Source organism: Lepus europaeus, chromosome 11 (genome assembly GCF_033115175.1).
Source record: "Lepus europaeus isolate LE1 chromosome 11, mLepTim1.pri, whole genome shotgun sequence".
In the NCBI taxonomy this organism is placed as follows: Eukaryota; Metazoa; Chordata; class Mammalia; order Lagomorpha; family Leporidae; genus Lepus; species Lepus europaeus.
Genome location: NC_084837.1, coordinates 60,449,203 through 60,474,557, shown reverse-complemented (window position 1 = coordinate 60,474,557; position 25,355 = coordinate 60,449,203). Strand labels below are relative to the sequence as shown.

At 39.2% G+C, this 25,355-nt stretch overlaps 1 protein-coding gene across 1 annotated transcript in view; it reads right to left on the bottom strand.

Moving 5' to 3' along the window:
* SPRED1 (sprouty related EVH1 domain containing 1) overlaps window positions 1-24,944 on the bottom strand; it is a 121,293-nt gene extending 96,349 nt beyond the window's left edge. Inside the window, exon 1 of the mRNA XM_062205598.1 lies at window positions 24,441-24,944. Coding sequence (XP_062061582.1) covers window positions 24,441-24,472 — 32 coding nt within the window. The 5' untranslated portion in view covers window positions 24,473-24,944. The remainder of the gene's footprint in view (window positions 1-24,440) is intronic.
* Window positions 24,945-25,355: the final 411 nt, after the last annotated feature.

The window sequence follows — 25,355 nt, the reverse complement described above, 5'->3', positions numbered from 1 at the left end:
CTTCATATTTCAGATAAAAACTGGATTTAAACACACCTTATAATATCTATTAAGGCTTATGATCCTAAAATTAGCTAATTAAACTGCTCACCTGGAATACGGGAAAAATAGTACCAACTCATGAAGTTTATAACAAAGTGCTCAACTATATTTAGCAAACAGATATCATTTAATGTATGTATAATATTACTACAACTATGAAATGGCAGTGTACTAAAAGGAGGACCATGTAAATATAACGAAATCTGATAGCATATATTTACACATAATATACAAATCCTAAGCCACTTGAATTATGTATAATGAAATAATTTTTTAATCATCATACCATCCACTTCTACCCCATAAAAATACATTGGAGCAAAAAAAAGCCCCAGTAAATAAAAAACATTCTCAGCACATGTCTCCCAATACATAGACACACACCTCTCATTGACCACCAGTATCTTACTTATAGCAAGCATATAATAAATATCTTTGGAACTGTAATCATCACTTTTCTGTCCTGCAATAACTAGACCTATGAGTGATAAATAATTTTCTTCAATATATTTTAATGATCATGTGCTCTGTAATTGCCAGAAGAGAAAAATAACAAAATTAATGGAATGCAAGTGTTAAGGAAGGAATACTATGATAATACAGGAAAGTAATACAAAGAATCTGCACTATGAACTGAGAAGGCCTGAGTTTACATCCCAACTCATCACTTTACATGCATGTTATAAACAATACTTTTAATTGTAGTTTAATTTTCTCCATCTGTAAAATAGGGTTAATAATACTATCAAGGCCGGCGCCGTGGCTCAACAGGCTAATCCCCCGCCTTGCAGCACCGGCACACCGGGTTATAGTCTCCGTTGGGGCGCCGGATTCTATCCCGGTTGCCCCTCTTCCAGGCCAGCTCTCTGCTATGGCCCGGGAAGGCAGTGGAGGATGGCCCAAGTCCTTGGGCCCTGCACCTGCATGGGAGACCAGGAGAAGCACCTGGCTCCAAGCTTTGAATCAGCGCGATGCGCCGGCCGCAGAGGCCATTGGAGGGTGAACCAACGGCAAAAAGGAAGACTTTTCTCTCTGTCTCTCTCTCATATCCACTCTGCCTGTCAAAAAAAAAATAATAATAATAACAATAATAATAATAGTAATAATATCAAAACAAATATCACCAATCTTTATTCAAAGCTAATGAGTACACTTACCGTTTAATTTCTAAATATAATGCTCCATTAAAAGAAATCAGAGCTTAGAGAACCAGAATGATTTCAAAGGTAGAGCAAGGAAAGCATAAAATGAACATGGAATATGATACCAGAAGTGCTTTAAACACGAGGGGACATCTCAAAAGAACAGAGAAGTCAACTGGGTGAGGCTTCCTAATGGCCAAATCAGGGACAACAGCTCATAAAAACAAAGCAATGCATTATACCTCATATCAATATAAATAAATAAATGTGAGGAGAGCAAGCTCTTCTATAGAATTCCAATTAATAAAAGTGGAAGGAATGATGAAAACAATCACTAACTGGTAAACATTACATTGTTGTTGCAGGTAAGAATCACCAACAGATACTAAAATAGTGAACATGTATACAGACAGAAAACAGTATTTATGTAGTCTCAAAGTATCTTCCCAGAAAATGCTATTACAGAAAAAGAATTTACAGTTGACAAACCTAGAAGACACCACCTTTAACCAAATGATCAAAGTTAATGTCACCTATAATGGAGTATATTTATACCATCTAATTGATTTAATACACAAGGACATCATCACTCTATAGTAGAATACTGGTGGAAAAACTCTGGGAACATTCTACAAAATATGTGGGCATTAATCTTTAAAAGTGTCAAGGTTTTTTTTTTTTAATTTTTTTAAAAATTTTTTGCCAGTCAGAGTTAGACTGTGAGAGAGAGAGACAGAGAGTTATAGAAAGTGAGACAGAGACAGACAGAAAAGTCTTCCTTTTTCGGTTGGTTCACTCCCCTAATTCGGATCGCTGCGCCAGTCCAAAGCCAGGAGCCGGGTACTTCCTCCCAGTCTCCCAAGCAGGTGCAGGGACCCAAGCACTTGGGCCATCCTCCGCTGCACTCCCAGGCCACAGCAGAGAGCTGGACTGAAAGAGGAGCAACCGGGACTAGTACCCGGCGCCCCAACCGGGACTAGAACCCGGGGTGTTGGCACCGCAGGCAGAGGATTTGCCAAGTGAGCCACGATGCCGGCCAAAGTGTCAAGGTTTTAAGAGATAAATATTGAAGAGCTGTTTCAGATTAAGAGAGGTTAGGAAATACACATGCCAATTTAATGCAAAATGTGATCACAGACTGTAAACTGAACTGGAAAAAATTATATTAGTGAAACAACTGATTAATATCAAGACACTAATATTGTCGGTAGTTTGTATTATTTATATAAGTAATTTCCTGATTTGGCTATGCAAAGTGTTAACATTCTGAAAAGCTGCCTGAAGGGTGCAAGTACATTCTGCATATTTCCCCTACTTTTTTATATGTCTAAAATCATTTCAAAGTGAGAAAAAAAAATGCACATTTTTCCAATTTCACAAAATTATTTTTCAGAAATCAGGTAATACATGCAATAGTGTTCTATAATTTGTAAAGCAACTTCTAACTCTAATGCAGTAAGATGCTCAACACTTCCTCTTTGTAGTCCCTTATATACTTCAAGTCTACAGAAAGAACCTAAATTGTTAACTAGGTCTACATAGGGAAGACTGGTACTAAATCATGGGTATGTAAGGATGTTTAAATTTTACAAAAAAAAACAGGAAAATATTTCTTTAAAAAAAAGTACAATCATTTAAAAATTAAACTTCTAGGGGCTGGAGTCGTGGCGCAGTATTTAGTAAAGCCACTGTCTGCAATGCCAGCATCCCATATAGGTGACAGGTTGAGTCCCAGCTGCTACACTTCCTATCTACCTCCCTGCTAATGGCATGGGAAAAGCAGCGGAGGAAAGCCCACCTGTTTGGGCCCTTGCCAGCCAAGTGGGAGATCCACACGAAACTCTGAGCTCCTGGCTTCAGCCTGACCCAATTCTGGCCATTGCAGTTGTCGGAAGAGTGAACCAGTGGATGGAAGATGTCTGTCACTACCCCTCCTCTCTCCAAAACTCTGACTTTCAAATACATAAATAAATCTTTTAAAAAAATAACAAAAAGTAATCTTCTTTTTCTGTAGCTGCAGACCTGAAAGTAGATTCTAAGCATAATAATTTTTTGAATAGACAAAACACGAAGAGGATCAGCTAATAATTATTTTACCAATAACTACCACATGTCTTTGAAAGGTAACTCTTTAGGTTAGAATACTGAAAAAAATTCTCAATATCATTTAAGGTTGCCAAGAGAGGCAATAGTAGATAAGCATGTTTATATAATTTCTTCCCTACTTCTACCTTAACCTTTCATCTATAAAATCTTAGCTTTTAGTATAAATAACCTGATGGTAAAGGAGAAATACATGTAGTTCAACAGGTTCACAACAAGTTATTTGAGGAGTTTGGAATCACAATCATGTTCTTCATTTAAAATACACCTTAGTTTCCCAATCAAAAATCTAGGCTTTTTATATGATTTGCATGACTAAGAATGATGACAGTACTCATACTCTTATATGACAGCCTGACCCATTGGGCTAATTACTATATAGTTCAAATTATTTCAAATAATTTGCTAGTGAATAAAATTTTTTTTCAAAGCCTTATACATCCTACAATGTTATTCATGTATAAATTAATTTTATTTACAAAATACATAATATAAATTAAGCTAAAGTTACAAAAAGACTGAATTAACAATAGTCATTTGATCCTCAGCTCTATGTTGTTGACACCAAATATTTATTAAGAAAGGTTAAGAAGACAATTTGTCCTGTTGCACAAATTTCAAAGTGAATCAAAGATAGTTAAGACTGTAGCTACTTAGATCACAAGACAACTGGACTATAAAGCTAAGCATAACACATAAAACACCAATTAAAAATCAAGTAATTTGGGACTGGCGCTGCGGCATACTGGTCTAAGCCTCCACTCGCGGCGCTGGGATACCATATGGGCACTGGTTCGTGTCCCAGCTGCTCCTCTTTTGATCCAGCCCTCTACTATGGCCTGAGAAAGCAGTGGAATATGGCTCAAGTACTTGGGTACCTGCATTCGTGTGGGAGATCTGGAAGAAGCTCCTGGCTCCTAGCTCAGGATCAGTCCAGCTCCAGCCATTGCAGCCATTTGGGGAGTGAACCAGCAGATGGAAGACCTTTCTCTGTCTCTCCCTCTCTAACTCTACCTCTTAAATAAATAAGTAAATTATCTTTATAAAAATTAAGTAGTTTTTATTTTCAATTATTTTTTTCACTCTTCTGAGAAAACTATTTCCCCTAACTGTAAATCAATACCTCCAAGTCCTTTTCATTACCAAAAACCAATCATCTGCCTGAGGGAAAGTCAGATTTTATTCATCTACATGTGAAGAAAAGCTACTTTCCTAACAGCTGAATAAAATAAACCTCAAAAATGTTAGCTCGTAAGCCCTTTCTGGGATAAAATCAATGCTAAGTAGCTCTATCAACATTAATAACAGTACAAAACCTAAGAGCAATGTAAAATCCAAGAGATGGACTCAATTTGACTAATACATCCTCATCCCCATCTGCTTGGCTGCTTCTGTCAGCCTGCCATTCCAAGGCACATGTGTGATTGATCCCTTCAGGCCTGCTGCATTGAAACTTTTAATTACTACTAAAACATGTAGCATACACATAATGGGTAAGAATTTTTAAATGCCTTGCTAAAACAGACCTTAACGCTATTTTCACAAGATCTAAGCACTTAAGCATCTCACATTTAGATAATATCCTGTTACCATCATACATGGATAATTAGGTGTTTGTAATTGGGGCTATAAGCTTGTCATTCAATAATTAAGGACATTCTCATAGCACTAAAATTATCATTTTAAAATAATCTTTATCCACAAAAATCCAGTACCTACTGAAAAGTTAACAAAAAACAATTTATTTAGCATTTAGCACGTAAAAAGATGATTGTCTTAATAAAGACCTATCTCAATAATATCACCAAGAAATGTTAAAGGAAACATTTCACTCAGTTCAAGAGATTTTTGTACAAAAACTTACATAGCAGTTACTATATATTCAAGTCCACTCCAGTTCTTCAAAATCCTTAATAGATGAAAGTATTCTATCAAAAAATAAAGAATTAGAGATTGGAATAAAGACATTCATATCCTATATCAGAGTACCAGGACTGAATGCCCTGTTCCACTCTCAATTCCAGCTTCCTGCTGATGTGGACCCTGAAAGACAGTAGGTGATAGTGCAAGTGGCTGGGTCCCTGCCACACACAGGAGGCCTGGATTGATTTCCCAGCTCTCAGGAGCATGGGCACGGTCTAGCCCTAGTCATTGTGAGCATTTAAGGAATGAAGCAGCACTCTGTCATTCTGCTTCTCAAATACATTTTTAGAAATAAACTAAAATTTGACAATCAAGAAAGGGAGGGTGGGGGAAAGGTTATTTAACAGCTATTTAGTTAGGAGTAAGAAGGTCTGGTGTTTTATTGTACAGTAGGTTGACTACACACAACAATAATATACTGTGTATTTCTCTTAAAAAAACAAAACAACTGGCAGTAAGGGTTTTGAATGTTTTCACCATAAAGATATTTTGAATGCTTCCCTTGATAAGACACTACACAGGTATCAATGTATCAAAACATCACATGGTATCCACCTAATAAATACAATTTTGCATTTAAAAATTAAAAACTTCAAGTAGAATTATAGTAATATGAAGCATACTAAATCACCTCACATTTCAATGCTAAAAATGATAAAATACTGAAAATAACACTTTTATTCTGAAACTAATCATTAATTATGTAAGAGATTAAGTACAATTACAAAATATTACAATATGTGCTAGAAATCATCTGTACTTTCATTCATCTGGCAATCAGAAAACTGATATGTTAGAAGTTTCTTTTTAAAGGCAGACAACACCATGGGCAATATGTAAGGCAGTAAAATACAAGCACAGAACAAACAACACTCATTATCACAAACATATGAAGACCAAGAGACTGATGAGGGCAGGGCAAAAGGGAAAGAGACTATGAATATATAAATATGAGTATCTGGAGAAGTAAATTAATCACATCAGGTTAAGAGGCTGGGTTCTTCAGCCTGACCTGACCAAGTCTGAATCCCTATCCTGTCACTAGTTTAAACTTACCAGGCCTCAATTTCCTCATCTATAAAATGAATGTAACTATATCTGCCAAATAGGGCTGTTGTAGCATTAAATGCATTAATTAATTCATGGAAATTCATGAAATCCATTCAGTGTTGGGCACACAGAAAGCACTCAAGAATATTCTGGCAAATATTATTCATTACAGAAAATAAAAGTCAACACCACCATAAAGTACAATTCTACACCAATTCTCTTCCATGAATGGCTTCAAACTTTTGGGGAACACAATTTGGCATCACTTGGTAAGCTTGAAAATTCTCAACACATCTTACAACCCAATTATTTTATTTTACTGCTTCAAACATATTCAGAAAACATTTAGCACATACGTATTGAGAACATAAACAAGAATGTTCACATCAGTAATGTTTATGACAATAAATTACCTAGAAACAACTCAAATACACTTATACAAGACAATGTCTAAGCTGTGTTAACTTTGTAGCAGTACAAATTAACTTAAAAACTATATTTTAAGAAAAGGAGTGGTGCCAGCTCTGTGGCACAGTGGGTTAAGCCTCCACCTGCGACACCAGCATGACATATGGGGTGCCAGTTTGAGTCCTGACTACTTCACTTCCAATCTAGCTTCCTACTAATGCACCTGGGAAACCAGCAGAATATGGGGGAAGTGCTTTGGCCTGTGGCACCCACATGGCAGACTCTGATGGAGTTTCAAGCTCCTGGCTTCTGCCAGGCCAGTCCTAGTCATTGTGGCCATTTGGGGAATGAACCAGTGGATGGAAGATCTCTCCATCTCTCCCTCCCTCTCTGTTTCAAATAAATCTTTTTTTTTTTAAAAAAAAAAGACACAATCTTTAAAATGTATTGAGTAAAACAAACAAACAAGTTCTAGGAGTCAACAACACTCATATATATTCCTTTCATAAAATTCAAAAATAATGAAACAGTATCTAACCATAAATATGTGATTATTTTTAATTTTTAGAGGAAGTCAATGGTAAATATAATTCAAGATACAGTTGCTTATTTGAAAAAGGTAAGAAAATATGACAGAATCACATTAGGTAGATGTCAGTTGTCATTAATGTTCTCACACTTGGACTAGACCATGAGTGGTTATTTATTAGTCAAATAAGTAAAAATAAAATTAACAATTATAGAAGTGCCCCCCAAATAATAAGGCAATGTATCCCACAGCAATCCTTAGAAGGTATTTTGAAATCTAGCAAACTATCTCAAAATATTTATGTGAGTATTGAATCCTAAACAGTAACATAGTTGTTTTCCCAATCTGAAATATTTTTAATTATTTGCATTAGGAAAAAAATGGAAAGAGTTTAACCACTAAATCTTAACATATTTGGATCTTACTGTATTTGGTAGCGTAGCACAGTCTAAACCACTAAAAGCTACTGTTTCAGGGCATAAGCCTTAAGAGTCAGAGGACTTTTATCAGTTACCTTATCTGTCAAGTTAACCTTCCTAAGTCTTAATTTTCTCATCTTTGCAAATAGGGACAGAAAGAATAATACTTAAAATAAATAGTTGTTTTGAGGTCTAAGTCCACAAAATGATTTTAAGACAATACTGATAATCACTATTATTAGCCTTCATTTAGTCATGTATTAAAGCCACATGGTACTAGGGAACAAAAGTAGAATCTACCGAACTTGAAAATGAATTTCATTTATAAATAATTCACAGTATTTAAAAATGTGAATTTGTACAAGTGGCAGTTTGTATCAAGAATTAAAAAAACTGACAGTTTACCTTATTCTTGTATATTTATCCTATTAATTGGATAGAAGAAAACAGTTTCACACACAAAAAATGCTCATTATAGAGAGCAAAGAGCAGGGACCAGTATTATAGCATAATATGTTAAACTGTTTGCTTGGTATACCCTCATTCCACATCGGACTGCCTGGTTCCAATCCCAGCTACTCCACACTTCTAATCCAGCTTCCTACTAATGCACCTGGGAGACAGTAGATGCTAGCCAATGTAGGAGACTGATGGAATTTCTGTCTCCTGACTTTGGCCCGGCCCAGCCTGGCCCAACCCTGACTGTTGCAGGCATTTGGGAAGTGAACCAGCAAATAAAGATTGACTCCTTGCTCTCTTTCAAATAAATAATTAAATCTTTAAAAGAAAAAAAAAAAAAAAGGAACTTCTAGTTAGCAGATCTGGCCTATCAATCTAATAAGGATTGGATTACAGTTGCAAAAAAAGTAAATGTCTAAATCTTTAATAATTTAAATTTCCTGATACTGAAAAAAATGTTCCTCTTTTCTTTTGCATGAATGTAGTTTTATCCTCCACACACTATTTGAAAACTTCTGCATTTGATTATATGAAAAAATGGCTTTTCCATCTAAAATGAGGGCAGAAACATAAAATCTACATAAATTTTCACAATGTGTTCAAGTATTTAAAAAAAGTTTTAATAACAAGTTCTAAAAATATATTCCTTTCATATCTAAATAGGTGTAATAAAAATCAAAGAAATTAAAAAAATACCTACAACTAGACAATTATGCCTTATTGGCTGACCTAACACCAGGTATTATCTCTCTACCTCTTCATTCGGTCTTTGCCCAAAACATGGGGAAAAAAAGTATATATTATTTTTCTGCTTGTGGAAATTTTTAGATTTTTCTGAAAAAATGCTTTCTAATATTCAAACTGAAATATAGTTTTTGTAGCAGGTCAACAATCCTTTTTAAAAGTAGTACCACCTTCAGGCTAAATGAAAGTGATGAACATAGTCCCATTTTTCTGAGAACTAAAAGTTATTTTTAATATTCTCTTATCTCCAATCAAGAAAATGTTATTGGGGAAAAGGGTTACACTTACCTTAACATCCCTCTGAAGTAGGGACCTATTATCCTGCTTTCACAGATAGAGAATCAAAAACAAAGATTATACTATATATTGCTACAGTCAGCAATAACCCCAGGACCATGTTAATTGTGAATACCAGGTTAACTAGAAATTCAATGAGTGGATTTCATTTTGAAAGAGTTCTATAACCACATTAAGAACGAAGTATCTAGGGGTCAGCATTGTGGGATAGTGGGTCAAGCCACCACCAAGGATGCTGGCTTCCCTTATGGTGCCAGTTCACGTCTTGGCTGCTACACTTTCGACCCAACTCCTTGCTAATGGCCTGGGAAAGCAGCAGAAGATGGCTCAAATGTTTGGGTCCCTGCCACCCACATCAGAGACCCAGATGAATCTCCTGGCTTTAATTTAGTTTGGCTCAGCTCTGGCCAGTGTGGCCATCTGGGGAGCGAACCAGTGAATGGAAGATATCTTTCTCCTTGTCTCTCCTTCTCTTCCTCTCCATCTCTCCTCCTTCTCTCTCTGTAGCTGACTTTCAAGTAAACAAATAAAAAAGAATGAAGTACCTAAAGACCACAAAATCTTCTGTCAACAATTTATTTGGTTAAAATACTGCACTGTCACACAACATCATAGCCTCTCATAAAACCTTAAAGTTCTCAATAAAATCCAAATTTTAATTATTTATTTACATGTCTGTCTTTCCCTGTACTTCCCAATTCTCAACTTTCTTCATTCCTGATAGGACTATTATCACAAGAGATCCTATCATTTCTAGCACTCTCAATTCCTCCCAGCTAAACCTTTCCCTTTTATAATCCTCCTCTCTCAGCACCCTTTTTTTCAACCTTCAATTTTAAAATCCTCTTTAAATTGTAGAAGCGGGTGGTTATATTCATACTCTTACTCTAAATCACTCATTCCAAACTCACATTAAATACAATGCCTTATGGTACAACTCCACGTAAAATAACAATACTAGCAACCTAAATATTTCTATTGTTGACTAGCAGATCCTGGCTTCTGTACTCCAACAACCTTCATCTCTGTTTCTGCCAAATTCTTCATTCCAAATGCCATCACTCTAGAGGCCCTGTTCTCTGATCAAAATCTGCTTTAATCTCTCCCACTTACAGTCTACATGATCTTTAAGTTCATCAAAACAGAGTCCCTCAAAACAACTGTCAATATCTGTCACTTCAAGCTTTATCTAGTCTGCTCATTAAGTGTTTGAGGAATAGTGTGGTATAAATACTGCATAATGTGAATCTCAATTTTACCACTTACTCCTTTGTGTGGCTGTGGGCAAAGTACCTAATCTCTCAAGTCTGTTATCTCCATCTGTAAACTACAGATAATTACTTAGCTCACCAGGTCCTTAGGAGGAGTAAATCTAGTAGTGTATGGCAAACAATTTGAAAGACTCCTCCTTACCAGGCCTTATTCCATCAAGTACTTACACCTTTCCTTCTCTTCCTCTCCACTACTGACATCACCTCAGCCAATAAATAATCTCAACTCCTAACTTACCCCTGAATGAGTAGTATCTAATCACTGTCTTCTCCACTTCATCACTTCTCATTTTCTCTTCCACCTACAGGCAAATCTGATTTCAGCCTCTGTCCCCCACTAATCTATTTCTGCTCCCACAAAGGTCAATAACATCTTAACCATTAAACCCTTTTCTGGGATATCAACAATCTAATCTTACTACAATATCTGACATTAATGGGCTCCTCCTGTTCACTACCTCAATGGCCACAATAGCTGGGGCTGGTCCAGGCCAAAGCTAGGAGCCCAGAGCTCTATCTTGGTCTTCCAAGTAGGTGGCAGGGGCCAAAGCACTTGGCACATTAGCAGAGAGCTGGATCAGAAGTAGCATAGCAAGACTCAAACCAGAGCTCTGACGTGAGATGTTGGTGTTGCAGGTAGCAGCTTAGCTCACTGTGCCGCAACAACGGACCCCTTCCCTTGAAGATTTATTTGAAAGAGTGAGGGAGAGAGAAGATAAAGAGGGAGGGAAGGTGAGAACCTCCTCTATTCTTACTCCTTTTCCCTTGGTTTCTAAAACACTTTCTTCACTAAACCCTTCTCTCTCTCTCTCAAGACCCTCGTCTTTTTTGTCTCTTCTATTCTCCCTTAAAAACAGTTGAGGGGAGGGGGAGGGCAACACTGTGGCGCATGTTAAGCCTCTGCCTGCAGCGTCAGTATCACATATGGGTGGCAGGTCCAAGTCCAGGCTGTTCCACTTCCAATTCAGCTCCCTAATGCATCTGGGGAAGTAGAAGAAGATGACCCATGTGCTTGGGCCCCTGGATCCACATGGAAGATCCGGAAGAAGATCCTGGCTTCTGGCTTCGGTCTGGCCCAGCCCTCATCATTACAGCCATTTGGGGAGTAAACCAGCAGATGGAATATATTCCTCTCTCTCTCCTTCTCTTGCTGTGTCTTTGCCTTTCAAATAAATAATCTTAACAACAACAACCAAACTTTCCCACTACTCATCTTTCCATTGCTACACTTGATATTAGCCAGAAGACCAAGAAGAAATACCACTGCTACATAATATTCGCTGTAAGCAATTTTGCATTGGCTTTGGCTACTGTGCTGAAGCTAAGGCATCACCTTTACTCTCTTAACCTTCTCTTTGGGAACTAAATGTTTAGAACACCTTTTCTTTTTTATTTTTTTTTTAAGATTTATTTTTTATTTATTTGAAAGACAGAATCACAGAGAGAGGTTGGGGGGGGGGGTCTTCTATCACTGGTTCACTCCCTAGATGGCCGCAACGGCCAGAGCTGTGCCAATCCAAAGCCAGGAACCAGGAGCTTCTTCCAGGTCTCCCACACGGGTGCAGGGGCCCAAGGACTTAGGCCATCTTCTACTGCTTTCCCAGGCCATACCAGAGAGCTGGATCAGAAGAGGAGCAGCAGGGACTAGAACTGGCGCCCATATGGGATGCCGACGCTTCAGGCCAGCCCCTAGAACACCTTTTCAGACACCTATAATGTAAGCACTGAGATTTGAAAAGATAAAAACTGAGTTTTCTCATTAAAAAAATCTGCTCTGCTTCTCTTCTCACTTCATTTGAAAAAGCATCACAGCAGTCTAAAATTTATATCATTGAAATCAGTTCACACTCTCCTTATACCTTCCTTACACCCAGTTACCATACATATTAGACATGAGAATTGCCTCTCAAATTCTGCTTCAACAGTTCTAGCTCAACTTCCAACTTTTCTTGTTGTGTCTGCCTTATTACATTTAGAATTCTAAAACTTTTGGGAAAAAAAAAAGAGGAATCCTACAGTTGATAAAATCCAGCACTTTCATTGTAACTCAGAAATTTTTCAGTCCAGAAAAAGAACTAGAATTTTCTCCCTGTTCAAATGAGCTCCAATATTCAGCTTTCTACACAAAATTTGATATCACTCAAGCACTGAAAAATAATGGCTCCCCCACTACCTACCATGATAAAGACTGACTAAAGAGAGCTGTGGTCAGGAAGGAGGGTAGCTCCAAGAATTAATTTTCTTTGAAATCTTAGGTGTTTCAACTCAAAAATTATTGGGGACTCGTTCAAAATTGTTATTACTGCCCAGTTAAAATTTCCTCAACTAATAAAGAAAGCAGGGCTTCTGCCATGTTCATCTTACTGTTCTAGTCTCCAGGCCTAGTCACCACCTGTTACTATAGGCTGCTGATTCACAGTGAAGCACAAATCTAGAGGACTCAGGATCTGGTCCCCTGACACTTTTCTTATTCCCTTCAACACTCCTCCACAAAAGCATTACCCAAAAAGCTACTGCTTTTTTCACATTTCTTTTTTTCTTTCCTCTTTTTCTCCTTCCCTCTTTTTAAATCGGAATGACGATCCCCTCTATGTTTTTATCCATGATTGAACCCTAAAATGCTATTTTCTTAAGTCTTCACACACAATTTCCTCCCTGCCATCTTCCCAAAGCTGGAGTCACTTTCTCTCTAAGCCCTGAAGAACTACATAAGCAGAGTACTCATTACATTTTTGAAAGATCTGGTTCCCTTGTGGGATAGTTAAAGTAGTTATCAACTTATACTTATCATTGTATCTCCAGAGCTAAGAAAACAATCCAGTCGCTCAAATTTAATTGCAATCTTTTAAGAAAAAGTTACTATTGCTATTTGGTCAATCTTTTCTGAACGTGTAAGAAATCAACATATACAAACCAGCAATTAAAATTCTGAAATGTTTAATAATAATGCTTTTACATGTTAAGGAGAAAAACCAAGAATTAATCCTTAATGCCAATTTCACTGTATCAAAATCAGACAATAAAGCGGTAAAGAGAATGTTTGGTAAATTTGTGCCAAAATTAACAAAACAGTCTGTTGTGGAGAAAACTTACGGTAATGATGGTAGCAGTCAGAATTCAATAAAGTGCACCTAAACTTTTAGTAATCTACTATAGAGTATCAATACCAGAAGTCATTTACAAATACTGTACATTTGTGAAAGTAATCCCTAACAGTGTAACATTATAGACAAGATGTTTCTAATGACACGCAAAAGCCTCACTAAATACTACCAGAAAAATAATTAAATTTCAAATCATATTGATTTTTATCTAAACTGTAACTATTGCTGCACAGATAAACTTTAGAGATAAAATTTTTAAACTGATTAAAATTTAATTTCCAATTACTCTTGAGTTTACTAAAGCTGATTTTTTTCTCTCTGAATGTAGAAGATGCCTTGCAAGCTAATTCAGAAACTTCACACACAAGGCAATTTGCACCAGCCAATTCTACATTTATGAGTAACAGAAATCATATATTACATGTGCACTCTTTAAAAAAAAAAAAAGATTTATTTATTTATTTGAAAGGCAGAGTTACAGAAAGGCACAGGCAGACAGAGTCTTCCATCCGATGGTTCACTCCCCAGATGGCTGCAGTGGTCTGAGCTGTGCTGATTCAAAGCCAAGGACTTGGGCCATCTTCTACTGCTTTCCCAGGCCATAGCAGAGAGCTGGATTGGAAGTGGAGCAGCTGGGACTCGAACTGACGCCCATATGAAATGCCAGCACTGCACGTGGCAGCCTTACCCTCTACACTACAGCACCGGCCCTCCAGAACTCTTGAAATAAAAGAAACCCTAAGTTGATTGAATCCAAGAATCATTTTAAATCAGAAAAATAATATAAATCTATACTTATGAACTTTTATTATGAGCGGAGATTAAAAGACAATATTGCATTTCTAGCATTTATTAAGATTGTATCATTTCTCTCCCTTAATCTGCAAGTGTGATAAACTTAAGTTGATTTTTTCATGTTGATTCATTCTTGCATTCTCAAGATAAAGCCATATGACTGTGAGGCTTTGTATTGTTTTTAGTTCACTGAATTGAGTCTGATTTGCTACTTGAAAATTCGCAGCCACTATCTCTCAATATTTCCTGTCCTACATTTATCTCTATCCTCTTCCTCTGGAACATTAGTTCTGTTCATATGTTCGATCTGTTCAGTTTATCCTTAAGGTTTCTTAGTCTTCCTATTTCATATCTCCATATGTGAGTTCAGCCTTCTGGCTTCAGTATAGCCTGCAAAAGAAGATTGTAACTTTATGTGCCAGGGGACCTTTCCCCAAGTCCGGTGACGCTTAGGTCCCCCTCTCAGAACAAGATTAAAGTCATAAAAGAAAATACTTAGGATTATAAAAGAAATTAATTATATTGGCATATTTTTCAAAGTATCATTTTGATATAATTATTCTCTATTAACACTAAAATACATGCTTTAGTAATGTGTTTATTAACTATTATAATCTCAAAGCAGTAAAGACTATAAATTTTCAAGATAGCTATAACGACTGAATACCAATTAGGCTATGGGGGAAAATCTATAATTTATATTGATATTATGGGTTTTAGCCCCCAAAAATAGATATGTTGAAGTCCTAACCTTCCATACTTCAGAATGTGACCTTATATAGAAATAGGGTTGTGGCAGATATCAGTAGTTAAGGACATACTAGAATAAGGTGGGCTTCTAAGCCAGTCTGAGCAGTAACATCATGGACCTATTAACATCTTGATTTTGGACTTCTAGCTTCCAGAATTGTGAGAAAATAAATTTCTGTTGATAAAAGCTACCTAGTTGGTGGTTTCTGTCATAGTACCCCTAGGAAATTAATATAAATGGCCTCCAAAAAGTTTATGGAGGGTGGGTATCTGGTATACCAAGTTAACACATAGTTTGAAAACGCCTGTAGCCAGGAGCAGAATGCTGGGGTTCAAGTCCAAGTTCCACTTCTGATTTCTGCTTCCTGATAACATGTACCTGGAGAGGCAGCAGGTAACAGCCCAAGTACTTTGGTCCCCATCACCCACATGGGAGACCCAGACTAAGTTCCAGGCCCCTGGTATCCACCTGGCCAGCCCTAGCTATTGCAGACATTTGGGGAGTGAACCAGTGGATGGATGGGAGATCCATTTTCTGTGTGTGTGGGTGTGTGCATGTGTCTACCTTTCAAATAAAATGAAAACAAAAAATTTTTAAAGTAAAATATATTTTTAAAGTTCATAGAAAACATGTATTTCAAAACTTCTTATGCAGCAAAATAAACTTATCTTTTAATTTAGGTTATTTCTTTTCAAGGCAGAGAGACAGAGACCACTCTTTTTTTAAGAATCCTTTGTCTTGAGCCATTTAACATCTCAGCTTAAGATCCATTATTGGGGCTGGCCCTGTGGCTTAGAGGGTAAAGCCACCGCCTGCAGTGACGGCCTCCATATTGCTGCCTGTTCTAGTCCTGGCTGTTCCACTTCCAATCCAGCTCTCTGCTATGGCCTGGGAAAGCAGTAGAAGATAGCCTTGGGCCCTTGCACCTGCGTGGAAGACCCAGAAGAAGCCCCTGGCTCCTGGCTTTGGATCAGTGAAGCTCCGGCCGCTGTGGCCAACTGGGGAGTAAACCAGCAGATGGAAGACCCCTCTCTCTCTGCCTCTTCTCTCTCTGTGTAACTCTGACTTTAAAATAAATAAATAAGTCTTTAAAAATTAAAAGATCCATTATTAAGGAGCTACATTTTAACAAAAATCTGACACCAAATACATCTTTTAATTCTGGGTGTCACAAAAACAAAATCTCATGGACTTATAATGACTTTGGTTCTGGATTCGGAAATGCAGCTATAACCAAAACTCATAAAAAACCACATATATCTAAATATTAAAGAGCAACAAAATTCATTGTGTTAATTTCTTAAACTAAGTAAATGTACAACTGTCCCTTAGTGTTAGATTAACAAGATTTGTATGAATCACCAAGCGACAAAACTTAGATACTTCTTAGTCAATAAGAAAAGCATAAAGACTGACAGTACAATACTCTTGAAATTATTCAAGTGAGTGTTTTAGTAAACTAGCCTTTTGCTCACTTACTCATCCAGGGCTATACCTAATTTTAAAAAAGTCTAAAGTTCTCCATTTGTGATGTATAATCTATAATAAAAGACACATAGTTATTAACCCCAACATTAAAGTCTAAATATTATAAACAGGGGCCGGTGCTGTGACGGTAGATTTGTTAATCCATGCCCGCAGTGCCAGCATCCCATAAGGGTGCCGGGTTCTAGTTCTGGCTGCTCCTCTTGGGATCCCATTCTCTGCTGTGTCCTGAGAAGGCAGTGGAAAATGGCCTGAGTGTTTGGGCCTCTGCTCTCAGAGTAGGGGACCAGAAAGAAGCTCCTAACTCCTGGCTTCAGATTGTCTTAGCTCCTGCTATTATGGCCATTTGGGGAGTGAACTAGCAGATGAAGACCTTCTCTCTCTCTCCCTCTCACTGTCTGTGACTCTACCTCTCAAAAAATGAATAAAGTCTTAGGGGGAAAAAAAAAACAGATAAATATTATGAACAAATCAACTGTTTCCAAATTTGCTATCTTGGATGTTCAAAATTCATGTTTTAGCTCATAGATCTCTACTGGATGTCTTTCATTGACTTAAATATGTCAAAAGTAACATTAGAATAAAATTAACAAAGTACAGTGCCTTATAATGCGTTGACGACCATATCAGTATTAGCACAGAAGGGAGACACCATGATGTTGCTTAGTCCAAATTCCTTAGTTTACAAATGAATAAACTGAAGTATACAGGGGCTGTCACCTGCCCAATTTGTTCTAATGTTATAAATTAGAAACAAAAGAAATCCATTTCCCAATTTAAAGGTCAGTGTTCCCTGCCCAATACCATACCGTATAAAGACATTGAAAAATGTTATCTCCAATAACTTTTGCATGGTCATTTTAATTCTACATATAGTATTTCACTTTTTTTTTTTTTTTTTGGACAGGCAGAATGGACAGTGAGAGAGAGAGAGACAGAGAGAAAGGTCTTCCTTTTGCTGTTGGTTCACCCTCCAATGGCCGCCGCGGCCAGCGCACCGCGCTGATCCTAAGGCAGGAGCCAGGTGCTTCTCCTGGTCTCCCGTGGGGTGCAGGGCCCAAGCACTTGGGCCATCCTCCACTGCACTCCCGGGCCACAGCAGAGAGCTGGTCTGGAAGAGGGACAACCAGGACAGAATCCGGCGCCCCGACCGGGACTAGAACCCGGTGTGCCGGCGCCGCAAGGCGGAGGATTAGCCTGTTGAGGCACGGCGCCGGCCTACATATAGTATTTAAAGACATCCTAATCACTTTCCAAAAACAAGTGTTTTTTTTAAAATCATTTTTATTTTACCACCAAGCATATTTTAAAAAGAGGAACATAATCTCATTTTCCATATTCAAAATTGGCAAAAAAAAATTCAGAGACCTGAACTGATATTTCAAAGCCTAAGTACCCTTAAATACTGGATTGTACTTTTCTGGAGTGAAACTTACTAGAAAGAATAAACTTAATATCTGCATCTCTTTTAACTCCATTCATTACTAGACAATTTCAAGGAAAAAGTAATGTACCTAGATGAAGAGACAATCCAGGGGGCTAGTACTGTGGTATAGCAGGTAATGTCACCACCTGCCATTTGGGTGCCAGTTCATGTCCCAGCTTCTACTGGACAAAGTAGTGGAAGATGCCTCAAGTACTTGGGACCCTGCCACCCATGTGGGAGACCAGGATGAAGCTACTGGTTTCAGCTTGGCCTAGTCCTGGCTACTGCAGTCATTTAGGGAGTGAACCAGAGGACACAAGATGTCTTTGTCTTCTATATCTCCCTCCTGCTAGGTACATACCTCTTCCAAATAAATTTTATATATATAAGAATTCAGAAGGCGGGCTAAGCCTCCGCTCTTGGTGCTGGCATCCCATATGGGCACCGGCTCTAGTCTTGGCTGCTCCTCTTCCTTCCAGCTTTCTGCTATGGTCTGGGAGCAACTCCTGGCTCCTGGCTTCTGATCGGCTTAGCTCTGGCCATTGCAGCCATGGAAGACCTTTCTCTCTGTCTCTGCCTCTCTCTGTCTGTAATTCTACCTCTCAAATAAATAAATAGAATCTTTAAAACAATAAAAGAACTCAGGATCAAACCTAGTATTATTCAATAACATAACTCATTAAAACTAATGTACTCTGTACAATGAACACAATCTAACCACTAACAATTATGTTCCATTTAACAACATAGGAAAACATTCACAATTTGAAGCTGCAATAGTATGCACTATGCAATTCCACTGCACTGAGAATATATTATACATTTTCTGACATAAACTATATAATACTTGTATAAAACATTTATCACAATTGCTAGCACACAGTAAAAATCCAGTAAATGAATATGATTCATCCTCAACAGTCACAGAAAAAGAAAGGTTTCATCATATATCAAAATGTTAGTGCCTGTTATCTAGTAGTACAACTGCAAATAATTTTTTTACTTTAGAGACCATTTTGTACATTATCCAAAATAAACCTCTGCATGGGGTGAAACGTTTATACTGGCTCTTTGAACGTAGTTCCAGTTCCTACTAAAGGTTGAAGAAAAGCAGACTTGTCTTTACTGACCCTTCCTCCAAGCTTGGTTAAGACCAGTCAAGCTCAAAATAACCCCACAGAAGAGCCCAGAGTGTTATCACTTCCCTTTAGGCATTTCTCCGTCACCATCCTACAGCATTAAATGATGGAACCTGCTGCCTTTTACACTTATCAATTTCAACTTCTATACCCTTACTCACTTCCTTGCCATTTGCACTATATGGAAGAACTGCTCAGGCAGAGAAGAGAGATTTATCAAAGAACCTAAAGACTGAAAAATAGCCAGAGATATAAATTGCTGTTTGGAGCTTCCTATGTCAAAAAAGACAAAGAGATAACAAGGGTCTCCAGATATACTGCATAGTTCAGAGGCCACACACATCCAAATAGTCCAGCAGCATCCAAGATAATTTTAGGCCTGAACTAAGTTATATCTCAAGCCTGTGGAAACAAAATATGTCAACAAGAGGCCAATTTTGGCATTTTTGAAAAAAAAATTAGGTTGTAATAATTTACTTGCCCCAAACTCTTTTTCAATTTATTTTTGTAACACATCTAATGATCTCAAATGCACAAATTCACAGGAAACAAAAATATGAGACTCCAATGACTCAGCCACATTTATTGAGCAACTCTCATCAGCACTGAACTGGGTATACAAAATAAAGTGGAAGATTCTCCCCAGGGTTTTTTTAAAGTCCATGGGACATGCATGCTATGAAATACAATATGTAGACTTCAGAAACTTTTTGCACCAAAGTAGACTTACTTTTTAGCTCCAGTTCTTCCACAAACATTCTGAATTCCCCTCATGTAACAGGGGACATTAAAAATAAGCAAATAGGATGGCGCCGCGGCTCACTAGGCTAATCCTCCGCCTGCCGGCACACCGGGTTCTAGTCCCGGTCAGGGCGCCGGATTCTGTCCCGGTTGCCCCTCTTCCAGGCCAGCTCTCTGCTGTGGCCCGGGAGTGCAGTGGAGGATGGCCCAAGTGCTTGGGCCCTGCACCCGCATGGAAGACCAGGAGAAGCACCTGGTTCCTGGCTTTGGATCAGCACGGTGCGCTGGCTGCAACGCGCCGGCCTCGGTGGCCCTTGGAGGGTGAACCAACGGCAAAGGAAGACCTTTCTCTCTGTCTCTCTCTCTCTCTCACTGTCCACTCTGCCTGTCAAAAAAAAAAAAAAAAAAAGCAAATAATTACACATGAAGAAAAAAAGTTAAATAGATTGCCAAGTAGAGACAATCTACAGAAAGGGAACATTGGGGGAGGAGCTTAGTATAAATGAGGTTTTGGGGGCTGCAAATGATGGATTTCCGGGGAAGTTCTTCACAGACAGGTAGTATTCTAGGCATGACAGCATATTGTATTTAAAAAATACAATTCAAGGGGCCAGTGTTGTGGGGCAGCTAGTTAAGCCACCACCTGCAACGGTGGCATCCCATATCAAAGTGCTGGTTCGCATCACAATTACTCCACTTCTACTCTAGCTCATTGCTAATCTACCTGGGAAAGCAACAAAAAATGGCCCAAGTAAATAAATGGACCCCTGCAACCCATATTAGAGACCTGGATAGAGCTCCAGGCTCCTGGCTTCAGCCTGGCCCAGCCCAGGCCATTGCAACCATTTGGTGAATAAACCAGTAGATGAAAGATCTCTGTCCCTCCTGTCACTCTGCCTTTAAATTAAAAAAAAAAAAAAAAAAAATTTCAAGATCATGAAGTTTAAGTAGGAAAGCAGACAGAAATTAAGATGAAGCAGGTACATTTATCTAGCTCATACCTACACAGAATTCTAAGCAAATGTTTATATTATATTTACTATATCAATATAAGCAGTTAACTTAATATCACTCACCTTTCCAATGCTACCATTTGTTCCTGGAACACTTTCCAACAATACACACATATGTATAATGCGTATGTATTTACACACACCCTCAGAATAATTCACCACTGGGTACATTTCTGATAGGCACTAAATGATATCATCACAAAAAAAAAAAAAAAAAACCTGCTGAAACCCAGGTTACACCACACCAAGTTTAGTATAACTCACCTAATTCTAAGCTGGCTCCAAAATGTAACATAATATCATTTTGCTATCATAAAACTTTGTAGTGACATGGCAAGTGTTTTGGGCTAATGTCAGCATAAGTAAAATCCTTAATATTTCAGCTATTTCACTTCTCTAAGTTTTTTATCCAAATTAGCAAAAAGGATATGAAGTGCCGTATTGATTTAATATCAAAGGTAAATACCTTTAAATAATGTACCATCTTTAAATGTTTAAAACTCTTTATGTTTTTTATCTATTGGAACCATCTGACTAAAATATTACACAATTTCTATTAAATGAAAAATTACCTACAAGAAAATCACCTGTGGCTAGTTCCCATATATGCCACAATTATTCTGCAATAGAATACATTTATTTACTGCTTTTTGGAAAAGATTCATAAACACAAATTTGAAACAGTGTAAGAAATGTTTTCCTAATTCCTTTCGTTCTTACTTGGTTTGGCAAAATTTAAAACAAAGCCTTTCATATTAATAGATCCTCTGCTAATTCTTTATTAAATATATACAATCAACTTCTAGGCGTTATCTATCCCTCTAATTTCAAATAGTCTGTTTCAGTAAAGGCCTTACTAGATTTTATCATAATAACTCTGGAAAAGGTTAACAGTTCCCAAGAAATTGGTGATTTACACTTGTTTTAAAGGTTGAATTAGGTGGAAAAGAAGAAACATTGAAGAGTGTTAAGAACAGACTCTACTGTAATTAATTCCCTATAAACAGTGGCTTAAAAAGACAGAAGAAAAAACAGTATGTGTAAGGCCCAAATAAAATCCTACTGCAAGGCAATTCTAACTATACAAAGGCCATTAGGGTTTCTGCCATAATATCTCTTTTGTTTCTTCATAATATATATTATAAATAATAAATCTGCACTTCAAGACATTTCATATAGTAAAGACACATAAATTATCAGATTAAAAGCTTCATTCCAAAGAAGTTCATTCTTTGTGGTTTAGCTAATACACGAGCACACAATGTCAGCTCTGGCCAAACTGATTACCAAAAGAGCACACCATTTTCCAAAATAAAAGTTTTTTTCCTAAGTAAAACCTGCAAGATTTTGTTACTATGAAGAGTTAATATTGTATATAAATTATTATACACTTAAAACTAATATTCTTATCTTACCAAAATTAATAGTACTACAAAGCTAAGGAATAATTTACTAGTAAAGCAGAAAAAATATTTAAAACAGATCTGTAAATGTCTGAGTGAGTTATTTTCCAAGTTATCACATACTAAATACATTTAAAATAAAAAAAGAGCAATCCTCCCAGTGCAAATTACCATTTGGTGTTTCAAACATCAACATCTTGGAGATTAATTGGTAATATCTTCTCATTTTAGTGTAACAGCAGTAGCATCCACTGATATCACCACATAAAAAACTTCTGCACTCTCAGTATATCCATGCCCAGTACAAGAAAAGGACTCATTTAGTAACCATATTTTAGCACCTGTGTCAATTCACATTCCATCATTTGCTGTCCAATTATCTGAAGCCACAAGAGATTTTCAACACTTAGAACTAAACTGATAAATCCCTTCTCATCTGTAAAATAAAACTTAACATTTTTGAATTGAGCTACTTGCATGCAAGATGAATAAAAGTTACTGTCATTGCGTTCAGTATTTTCAGCAGCTTTTCTCTTAACCAAGTATTATCTTAGATAGACTTCTTGATCTCTCTCAAAGTAAGTCTAATCTGCGGAAGGCAGTGAGACAGTGTACTGCACTGTGAATGGACAGCCAGGTATTTTATGAATGGAGGCGATCACGTGATCCCAGCACCTCCCCGAACTGATATTTCCCACATAACCGTGTCAACATTCTGAGAACAGGGGTAGTTGTTTATGTGTGCGTATGTTTTTTAAATTTAATCTGAAACTTCAAATTCTCCGTATTTGCTGAACTCAAACAGCTACACGAAGACAGACAAACAAGCTTCGAATTTTTCCTTGGGAAATTCTTTCAAGATGTCCAAGGTGATAGCTGTTTAATTATTTTTTTTATGAATGAAGACTGTGCTATGCAAATGAGGGCGATTCACAAAAAGCGAGAGAACATGGCGGCCACTTCTGCTTCTAGCCTGCACTGACACTGCAGCAATCTACCTCCTTCTACACCCGCACATCAGAAGCCTGTGCTCTTAAAGCGGGTTGGGGGTTGGGGGTTGGGGGTAGACGCTACTTGGCATGTTAGACAGAGCTCGGCATTGGACTTTTAAAGCTTTTCTCAAAAAGGTCTGACTTGAGGAATGCACTTTATTTAGAGGAATGCATCCTAAAGACTAGTCCGAACTCACTTAACTCTTTCCAACCCGCCAAAGACAAACAAAACTTAATCTGAATGACAAGAAAACGGATGCTAACATCCTGCACGGAATTAAAACCCTTCTCCAGAGAAAACCGTGCCCAACACCATTATTCCTCCAGGCAGCTGTTACGTTAAAGTCAAATGTTTAAAAAGGCAAATAGTTTGGAAAACATGGGGACATCCCAAAATAAGCAAAAACTTAAGCCAGAATGCTCTAGAAGTTGATGAAGTCACCAACATGTTAAGCAACGTAAAATTCTGTTCAATCAACGGAAACCGGAGTATTTTAACACAACCCAAGGACAAAAATTAAACTCCAAATTCTTCAATGTTCTTGATGAAGACACGTCCAATATTCCCAAAAGTAAACATAACAACTCGACATCCCCCGCACCCCAGGAGTCCTTAATCCTATTAAAGTCCAAAAATGTTTCCCTAACCCCATTTTTTTTTTTTTTACAGGAATCTTACAGGTCACAAGTTTAAAAGGGGGAGTGGGGGTGGGGTGAAGGCTTAATAGGTATTTAAGAGTCATTGACTCATCGAATTAAGATTCAAGAGCAGTTTGCTACAGGAGGTGCTCCCACACATCAGTTTCCCAGTGAAATAGCTAGACAGGAAGCACGATGGATATTCAAGATATGTTGGCTGATGGTAAAACGAAAGAGGACAGGCCAAGGGTCTCCCAAGAGGAGGGGTCACTGCTACTGTCCCGATCCGTCCACTTACTCCATCTCAGGGATGTACAACTGCCATCCCACCCCAACACTGAATCCCCTTCCCCGACAGAAAGCAAGTCAACGCAGGGAAGAGCGGAGGGCTGCTGCCATGAAATAAAATGGCTCAAGAAATCAGTTACATCCAGAAACAGACGCACCGAACTCTCCAGGGGCGCAGGCTTTCGGACGCCCGAGTCTCGAGGGGTCTGGGGGAGTGCAGACGAATGACTGGGGGGTGGGGGGGAGGATTAGCAATCAAGATCAATGAGGCGCTTACTCGTTGTCAGAAGTCGCCGTCTCCTCGCTCATCTTTCCCTCAACGCGATCCGATCTGGAGATGGAGGAGCAACAGCAGGCAGGGGGGCAGCAGCAGCAGCAGCAGCAGCACCGAGGGGCAGGAGGCAGCGGCGGCCGGGGGGGCGCGGGCGCAGCGGCTCAGGGGCCTCACCATGGTGGATGCCTCACCCGGAACGGTGCCCCCCCAGCCGGGAACCCCGGCCACCCCCGCAGGGGGGTGGCGGCAGCAACCTTCTCCGTGGCGACCCCAGCCTCTTCCCCTGCCTCAGCGCCCAGCCGAAGGATCCGAGGCGGCCAGGGGAGAGGGGAGGTATGGGGTGGGGGGAAACAAAAAAAAAAAAGGTAAGGGGACTGCAAAGGCTGACTGGAGATCCGCTCCTCCGGCCGCCGGGGTGGAGCGCCGCGGGGTCCGGCCAGGAAGGAGCGGGCGCAGAGGCGGCGCTTCCCTCAGGGATGCGGCGAGGAGGAAGGAGCGCTGCGCCCGGTGGGGGCCGGCGGGGGGGTACCGAGCCCGGGCTCCGGGCGGCGGCGCGGTCCCGCCAGAGCCCAGCCCACCATCGCCCGCCTCGCCGCCCCGGGCTGCCGCTCAGAGCCCGGCGGCGCCCAGGTCGCTGCTGGTCAGGCACGCACAGCGGCGGGCGAGGGGCCCCACGGCGGCGGATTCCTCCAGACACGCTCCAGCCGGGACTGCTCCTGAGGGGGAGGAGCGGCGGCGGGCAGCGGCGGGCGAGGGGCCGGCGGCGGGCGGGCGCCGGGGAGGAAGGCGGACGAGGCTCCAAGGCGCAGCGGGCGGGGAGCCGAGCAGCCGCGGGTCCCCCGCCAGCCCGTGCCCACCGGCGGCTCCGCGGGCCAGCACCTCACGCCCGCAAGAGGGGAGCCGCGAGGGGGGCGGCGG